Raw genomic sequence first — 9,397 nt, forward strand, 5'->3', positions numbered from 1 at the left:
ACTTGCGAGAGCGTGGTGCTGACAACACCAAGTCAAGGGTTAAGATCCCCTTACTGGTCATGTGTAGGGAAAAAAAAAAAAGCGCCATTAAGAGAGTAAAAAGACAAGCCACAGAGTAGGAGAAGGTGTTTACATACAACTGCCAAATGGCCCATATTCAGATTATATAAAAGAGCAAATCCATTTGGAAATGGACAACCCAATAGAAAATCAGGCAAGACACTTGAACAAGATCACAAAAAAGGATACTCAAAATGCCAATATGCAAATGAAATGTTTAATTTTATTACTCATCAGGAAAATGCAAATTAAAACTACAATGAGCTACCCCTACACACCCATCAGAATGAATAAAAATAAAATGCCTGCCAATGTCAAGTGAGGGTGAGGACGTGGAGGAAAGGAAATGCTCCAATGTGGCTGGTGGGAGAAGAAATAATTATTACAACCACTTTGGAAAACTCTTTGGCAGTATCCACTGAAGATAAATAAACTTATACCCTATGGCCCAGCCATTCTACTCCTGGGTTTATATCCAAGAGAAATGGGTACATATGTTCACCAGCAAAATATGTACTAGGATATTGGGAGCAGCATTATTTGCAGGAGCCAAGAAAAAAAGGAAACAACTCATATTTCTATTGACAGTTGGTAGATAAAAACTGTGGTGTGTTCACACAATGGAATACTACCTGGACATGAGAAGGAATGGATTGCATTTATACGCCCAACCCGGATGAATTTCACAATCACAATGTTGAGAGAAAGAAGTCAGACACAAGAGTTCGTATTGTATATTTCTATTTATGCTGTGTGCAAAAATAGGCAAAATGAAACAACCGTGTGTGGTTAAACCAAAGACAGGTAAAAGTCAGCAAAGTGGATACCCTCACGGGGAGGGAGAAAGCAGCGCCTGGGGGGAGGCAGGAAAGGGACTGGGGGAAGCTGGTAAGATTTTATTTCTTCACCTGGGGCAGGGACCTCACCACTCTCTACTCTCTGACCCCCACACCTGGTGGTTACACAGGTGTGTTCATTTTGTCGTGTTCATTAAGTGGAAGATTTATATTTCATGTACTTTTCTGTATGTATGTCTTATTTCATAATAAAAAGGTTTAAGTCATTTTCAAATGATTTAGAAAAGCAGGCTCATTATAGCCTTATCTTAGAAACTGGGCAGACTAGATGTCTTGGGTACAATAATAATTAGAAAGAATGTGTGGGGCACTTGCTCTGTGCTAGGCACTGTTCTAAGTGGGTTATATCTATGACCTCATTTAATCTTCACAACCCTATGAGGCAGTTACTATTTTTGACCCCATTTCACAGATGGGAAAACTGAGGCACAGTGAGACTAAATCGCTTGCCTAAACTAGCCAATGCACAAGCGAGATTTAAATACAGGTGATCTGGCCCCAGAGTAGATCCTCTGTTCACCACCATAAGATTATATCCCTGCAAGCTATGACCCTCATCCACCACTTCAGGGTCCAACAGATTCCAGTGGGGCTTTTTAACAGGAGGATGGAATTCAGGGGCTCCATGAACTTGAATCGGGAAAATTAAAATGACCTCTTTGCCTTCACTATCCTTTAACTCAGCAGTTCTCAAAATGTGGTGTGTGGACACCTGTGGGTCCCCAAGACTTTTTTGGGGGGGTTAATGAGGTCAAAGCTATTTTCATAGTAATACTAAGACGTGTTTGTCCTTTTCCCTCTCCAAAGGCTACCTGACCAGTGGAATGTATGTATGTATTCTTGTGTTGCAAAAACTCCTCAGTTTTACTTTCTTACGTCGTAAATATTAATAGATATAACCCACATATTTAAAAAAGCTCAATAATTTTTAAGAGGGGAAAGTTTGAGAACTGCTGCTATAATTAAAATTTAGCACATCTTTCTGTCATGAGGAGGGCAACAGACCACGGGACTATTAGCAGACGTGTGACTTTGTCATGAGAAGAAAAACAGACGTTTTCAAATCCCATTACGGTCATTATAGGAATCTCCAACATCTTACCCTCTATACACTCATGAAAACTTCTAAATTACCTTATTTTTTGGACTTGCCACTACATATTAAAGTTTAATGCTATAATGAAGTACATTACTATATCACATACTTGTTTTAAAAATATTTGTATATCCCGGGGCGGCCCGTGGCTCACTCGGGAGAGTGCGGTGCTGATAACACCAAGGCCACGGGTTCGGATCCCATATAGGGATGGCCGGTTAGCTCACTGGGTGAGCGTGGTGCTGACGACACCAAGTCAAGGGTTAAGATCCCCTTACCGGTCATTTAAAAAAAAATTTTTTTTGTATATCTGTAATTCAGTAGCATTGGGGGGTGTCTTTTGTATTCTGTGTATTTATCGTTTGCATGTGAAAACATGATCCTGAGAAAGACTTCACCAGCCTGCCATAGACACCTTTAGCACAAAAAAGGTTAAAAAACCTCCAATTCTGGAAGAACACCAGAAAAAACTGAAAATAAGGGGAGGTTATAATTGATGCCACAGGAGTGGTGGGTTAGAGGTACTTGAGTTTAGCTAAGAGAGTTGCTTTTTATCTTTAAGCTGTCATGGAGACTCTGGAAGGTGGGGGGAAAATCCAAACAGCGAAAGAGGCTCCTCTTGAATCTACCCCACCCCCAGTGCCAATCTTCGAAATCGTTGTCCCCAACATGCAGAAAACCATATACTCTGAATTTATAAAGCCAGTCGTGGGGTCTTTATATCTGCAGACAGGAAGGGGGACAACTGAAAATCCAGATCCCCAGATCTTTCCTGTTGCTCCCTCCCAGGGGACCCCCAAGCATATTTTGTGACAAGCCACTCCCAACGTTCAAACAGCCCGCAGAGGCTTACAGGGAAAATTCCTACCTCTTTCCACCTAGGCCCCGGGGCAGTTTCTGGAGTTCGTGCACTAATAACAATAAAAATAACTGCTGATTCTTATCCAGCCCTTACTCTGAGCCAGGCCCTGATCTCAGCATGAAATTCCACGCCTGAATTCGTTTAATCCTCACAACTCATGCTGTGGGTACTATCATCACCTCCCTTTTACGAGTGAGAAAACCCGAGGACCAGCGAGGTTGAGTAACCCGCCTAGGGCGCGCAGCTCAGAAGCCGCACTGTCTTTTGCGGGTTTTAATTTCGTGTTTTCAGGAGGCCTTAGCGGGGGTGGGGGTGAGTGCAGAGGAGGATCAGTGGGGTAAGAAGGAGAGGGAGGAAGCCGGAAGGAATTGCGACGAAGATAATGCGGCGCAGCGGGAAAAGATGGGGCTCTCCCAGGGACGCACACCTGGGAACCCGGGGGACAGGGCAGGGCCAGGGGTGGGAGCCTGCGCCCGTGCCCTGGGGGCTCCGCAGCTGGGAGGTGGGGCGCCTGGGGGACGAGCGCGGCCTTACCTGTCCGGGCGCTCACCTGGTGGCCGGCTTGGAGGTGGCGGCGGCCGCGTACCAAGCCTTCCTGGGTCCCCCTTCCTGCACCCCGCCCCCGGGTGGGCGTGGGGCGCCCGGGACCGGCCGGACCTGTGGGACCCGGGGCCCCGGTTGTCTGGGGAGCCCGTCACTCCGAGGCGTCCGGCTCTTCCGGGGCTGGGACGGCTGTGGGCGGCGAGGAGCCTCGGTGCCTGCAAACTCATAAATACCGCGGCGGCGCTGGTGGCCGGAGATGCACACGCAGGCTGCCAGCCCCAACCTGTCTTCTAACAGACATCTGATCATCATCTAATCATCCAACTAACTTTCCTCCTTTCCTTTTTCCCCTTTTACTTCTTTCAACAGCAATTAAGAATTCCTGATGAGAATTGTGTTACCTCTTAAAAAGTCTAGGTCTTTTTAAAGCTCGTAGACTCTTTGAGAGAGGGTGTGGAGATAAATGGATCACAAGGTCTCAGACTATTGCTTACCACATGGTCTGAAAGTTTGTGTTCACCCAAAATTCATATGTTGAAATCCTAACCCCCAAGGTGTTGGTATTAAGAGATGGGGCCATAGGGAGGTGATTAGATCACAAGGGCACAACTCTCTTAAATGGGATCAGGCAGCTGGAGCAGGCGGAGAAGGGCCGAGGCGATGGGGGGTGGGTATGCAGTGCTGGGCTGAGGGAGACGGCTAGAGCGCAGGTGGAGAGGGCCGGGGGGCGGGACAGGGACAGTAAAGGCAGGATGGGACGCCGGGGAGGAGGGAGAGGCAATGCGTCCGCTCCCAGCAGGATGGACTCTGAGGAATCTGGGGATGGAGTGGAGGGATTGGGGAAACTAAGACCAAAATGGAAGGCTGAGGACGGAGTAGAGAGTGGTGAGGTCCCTGAGGACAGGATGGGATGCTAGGAATCTGGGGAATAAGGTAGAAGAAATTGGGGTTGCTCAAAGCAGGATGGAAGGCTGGGGATGGGGCTGCCACAGGCAAGTACCTACACTGAGCACCCCCTCCCCACGGCCAAACCTCTTTCATTGAGAGTGAGCTCTGGTTAACCGCCAGGCTCTGAAGCCAGGCCCGCCTGTGTTCAAGTCCTGGCTCCATCACATCCTTGCTGTGCAATTGACTCACGTGGTTGCTCAGTTTCCTCATCTGTGATATGAGGATGGTGATCATAGTAGTCGCCACCTCATAGCAATGTTGTGAGGCTCCCATGAGTTAATCTATGCAACGTGCTTAGCATACAGTGAGGTTCAGAGAGCGTTTGCCTCTCCATAGCAAACATTATTTTTGTTCTCTCTCTCCAGCATCTGGATAACCACCCCCCTCGAAGACCTCCCTCCCCCACGGCACTGCCTGATCTTCCTCCATCCTGAGGGAATCTGATCTACTCCACACCCTGCCTCTTCCCCTCTCTGCCCCCATCATCCCCTTAACATGCGATCCCTTTATTGCTGCTGGTCGTCCTGCTGTCTGCTCCTCCTTTTCTCCTTGGGAGTCCACGAGGCCCTAGGGGCTCCCAGCGCTGCCCCAGAGCATGTCCACCTGTCCTACCCAGGTAAGTGTTCATAACCCCTCCCTATGCCTCTCCCAGAGAGGACTAATGGTGCTTCATTGGTTGGAGGGCTCAGGAATCCCACCTTGATTGCTGTGGAACCCCTGGCTTGTGCTTGTTTTTCCTGAGACTCAGTTGTCCGCCTCTATGAAATGGGGATTATAAGCAGTGGTGCACCTGGTTGCGTGGGAAATGATTATGGTGTCCAGCCCACAGTGAGTGCTCTCCTGCATTTCAAAGGGGGCTGCTGTTGGCCTTGCTCTTTGTGTCACTGTCCTATCTCTAGAACCTGACATGTTAGTGCAGGGTAGGCCCTACAATCAGCTGTAGAAGAGATCAGTGCATGAATATTACAGAACTAGGTTGCCCAGCTCTTTCTCCATCCCTCCCCTCTCTTCCCCACAAAGCTGCCTCCTGATCCTTGATCAAGAGTTGTGGTGCACTGGGCCGGCCCGGTGGCGCACTGCTACAGTGCACCGCTTGGGAGCGCGGTGGCGCTCCCGCCGAGGGTTTGGATCCCACATACAGACCGGTTCCCGCTCACTGGCTGAGTGAGGTGCGGGCCCAACACCGAGGGTTGTGATCCTGTTGCTGGTCCCGGTCCGGTACGGGCGCGACACTGAGGGTTGCGATCCGTTGCCGGACACGAAAAAAGACAAAAAGGAAAAAAAAAAAAAAGAGTTGTGGTGCACTGTGAGGGTAAGAGCTTGGACTCTGGACCCTCTGCAACCATACTAACTGGATTTGGATCCCAGCTTTGCTACTTATCTGCAGTGTGACCTTGGGCAAGTGCCTTTACCTCGGTGGCTTCGGCCTCCTCATCTGGACAATGGGGTAATATTACTGCAATCTCACAGTGAGGAGTAAATGAGTAACTACCTGTGAAGTGACAGCACTGAGCTCGGCGTGGAGCAGCGTGGAGAGCTTTTGTCTCACGACCCCTTTACACTGCTCAGAACTATCGAGAACCTCAAAGAGCTTTAGTTTATGTGAGTTACATCTACCAATATTTGCCATATTGGAAATTAAAACTGAGACATTGAAAATATGAAGTCATTTAAAATGAACAATAACAAGCCCCTTCTCTATGAGTATTGATGTAAATGACATTTTCACGAAAATAACTATATTTTACAAAAAAAAGAAATTTAATGAGGAACGTGGCATTGATTTACATCTTTTTAATCTCTTTAATGTCTGGCTTAATAGATCACAACTGGATTCTCCTCAGATCTGTTTCATCTGTTGTGATATTTTGTGATATGTTGCTTTGAACAATTTATATGATTTATATGATCTATATGAAGAAAATCTGGTCTCACACAGACACATGGTCAGAATAGTGAGGAAGATTTTTTCCTCTTTTCTGGGTGGCTGGCTGTGACCGTGGTGTTATAAGGTAGTGCTCTAACCAACTGAACTAACCAGCCAGCGTGAGAAAAATTTTAATAGGAGCTTCAGATAATTGTGGCTATTCTTTGACACCACACCAAAACTTAACACAGATTTTTTTTTTTAATTTTTAAGCTTCTTATTTTGAAATAATTGCTTTGACACTACACCAAAACTTAACACAGATTTTTTTTTTTAATTTTTAAGCTTCTTATTTTGAAATAATTGTAGGCTTACAGAAGAGTTCCAAAGATAGTACAAAGTTTCTGTATACCCTTCACCCAGTTTCCCCTAATGGTAATCTCTTACATAGCCATGTTACCATTGTCAAAGCTAAGAAATTAACATTAATAACATATTATTAACTAAACTTCAGATCTCACCAACTTTTCCACTAATGTCTTTATTCTAATCCAGAATTCCACATCGCATTTAGTTTCTAGTCTCTTCTGTCTGTGACAGTTCCTCAGTCTTTATTTATCTGTCCTTGTTTTTCATGTTCCTGACACTTTTAGAGAAGACAATTTCTTAAAGGTCAGTTGCAGCGTGGAATCAGAAACCACACGCATAACCAGGTTGGCCTTGGACAAGGCACTTTGCCTGGAGGCCCCTGTAAAATGGGAAAGACAATAAAATCCATCTCTTGGTGCTGTCGTGAAAACGCAGTGAGATCACAGCTGCCCTTTTGTGTCCTACACAATAATAATAGCAAATATACTCTCACTGAACGCTTCATATGGAGAACTCACTTAACCTCCACATTGACCTCGAACTGTTGGTACGATCATTACTGCCATTTTACAAGAGTAAACAGGCTCACAGAGGAAAAGTCTGAGCCCAGGTCACAAGGTCTGGAATTTGAATGTAGGAAGGTTAGCTCAAGAGCCCACGATCTTTGTTTTAAAATTTAAAATTTTATACTAATTTTAGATTTAACAGAAAAATTCCAAAACTATTACAGGAGAGCTCCCATCTCCCCCTCACTCAGTTTCTCCTGATGTTAACATCTTAGGTAACACAGTACAATTACTAAAACCAGGAAATCAACAATGGTACAACACTGTTCACTAAACTACAGGTCCTGGTTGATGGTTTATGGGCCTGGAAACGGTTCGAATTTCACCATTTTTTTCACTGATGTCTATTTTTCTGTTCCAGGATCCAATCCAGGATCTCATGTTGTGTTTGGTTTGTTGTGTCTTCTTGGTACCCTCCAATCTGTCGTGTATCAGTCTGCTTATTTGCAGGATCTTGGTGTTTTTGAGTACTGATCAGTTATTTTGTAGGATATCCCTCATTTTAGGTTTGTGTGATGATTTCTCATGACTGGAATTAAATTATGTGTTTTTGGCAAGACTGTCGTAGATCTGACGTTGTGTCCTTAGTGTATCATATCAGAGGGCTCATGATGTTGATATGTCTTATTGCTGTTTCTGGTGATGTTGACCTTGAGTGTTTGGTTAAGGAGGTGCCTGCTGGGTTTTTCCGTTATAAAGTAATTATTCTCTCCTTTATAGTTAATAAATATCTTGGGGGGAGATTGCTCAAGACTATGCAATTCCTGTTTCTCCTCAAATGTTCATCCACTAATTTTAGCATCCATCAGTAGATTTTGTCCGTAATAGTCATTAGTGTGGTGTTTGCCTAATTGTGATTTTCTATTTTTTTTTTTTTAAAAGATGACCGGTAAGGGGATCTTAACCCTTGACTTGGTGTTGTCAGCACCACACTCAGCCAGTGAGCGAACCGGCCATCCCTATATGGGATCTGAACCCGTGGCTTTGGTGTTATCAGCACCACACTCTCCGGAGTGAGCCACAGGCTGGCCCCTAATTGTGATTTTCTAATTTTCTTTTTTTTTTTTTTAATTTTTTATTCCTATATAAAGATGACCCGTAAGGGGATCTTAACCCTTGACTTGGTGTTGTCAGCACCACACTAGTGAGCCAACCGGCCATCCCTATATAGGATGCAAACCCATAGCCTTGGTGTTATCAGCACCGCATTCTCCCGAGTGAGCCATGGGCCGGCCCGTGATTTTCTAATTTTCTAATTCCCTCTTTCCATCTAATTGAAATTTTATTATAAGGAAGACCTTCCTTCCTTGCTTCATTTATTTACTTTTTCAGTTATTTATTTATATCATGGAGTCATGGATATTTATTTTATTCTGTGAGTGAAAGTCCAATACTATTGTTATTTATTTATTATTGTTACATATTGTCCCATATTTGGTCTCTTGGAATTCCTTCAGATTGTCTTCTGTATTCTTTCAACAAGCCCCTATCATTTTTGAGTACTTCCTTGCTTTCCAACACCATAAATCATTCCAGTTTCATCTTGTATATTTCCTGTCCCATATCTGGAATCAACTATTCTCCAATAGTCCTAGTTTGTTTTACTGGAGAATGGGTATTTAGAAACCAAGATCTGAGCGCTAGGTGTGCTCATTGCTACTGGGATGTCATCGTTTCTAAGTCCTCTTAACAGATCAAGGCAACACATGCACTTATACTAACACGCATATTCACACATTTCACGCATATTCACATATTTCTGCATTCATCTATCTGTATAGGTAGATTTGTGTATCTCTATATATTTAATATATATTAAATACTGTGAGATTTTACTGATACCTCTGATTTCAGTCCAACACCAAGGGTTTATTTTAGCCTTCCTTTTCCTTATTTGTAACTTCTTTCCCCAACACTGAGAAACCTGACTTACTACCTACAATATAATAACTTATTCAATCCTAGTGTATGCATAAAGCAATTTCAGAATTGCTTGCCCATATCCCTGTGAGAAACACTTACTGACTAGATGATAGTGTTTATGCACAGTCCTTTTTGTTTTTAGCCTTATAATACAATACCTAGTTAGGACTCTGTTGCCAGTTATTTTTCTTCCCTATCCCCTTCAGTGAACTTATATTACTCATTTTTTTTTTTTTTTAAAGATTACCGGTAAGGGGATCCCAACCCTTGACTTGGTGTTGTCAGCACCACGCTCAGCCAGTGAGC

At 44.4% G+C, this 9,397-nt stretch overlaps 2 protein-coding genes across 2 annotated transcripts in view; one reads left to right on the forward strand and one right to left on the reverse strand.

The window, feature by feature from the left end:
- Positions 1–3,727, reverse strand: part of LOC103599262 (F-box only protein 27-like) — a 49,290-nt gene extending 45,563 nt beyond the window's left edge. Inside the window, exon 1 of the mRNA XM_008583379.1 lies at positions 3,426–3,727. Coding sequence (XP_008581601.1) covers positions 3,426–3,727 — 302 coding nt within the window. The remainder of the gene's footprint in view (positions 1–3,425) is intronic.
- A 1,134-nt stretch (positions 3,728–4,861) lies between these two features.
- The window catches only part of LOC103599263 (iron/zinc purple acid phosphatase-like protein), a 12,749-nt gene continuing 8,213 nt past the window's right edge, over positions 4,862–9,397 (forward strand). Inside the window, exon 1 of the mRNA XM_008583380.1 lies at positions 4,862–4,982. Coding sequence (XP_008581602.1) covers positions 4,862–4,982 — 121 coding nt within the window. The remainder of the gene's footprint in view (positions 4,983–9,397) is intronic.

This window comes from Galeopterus variegatus, unplaced genomic scaffold (assembly GCF_000696425.1).
Source record: "Galeopterus variegatus unplaced genomic scaffold, G_variegatus-3.0.2 Scaffold2898, whole genome shotgun sequence".
NCBI lineage: Eukaryota > Metazoa > Chordata > Mammalia > Dermoptera > Cynocephalidae > Galeopterus > Galeopterus variegatus.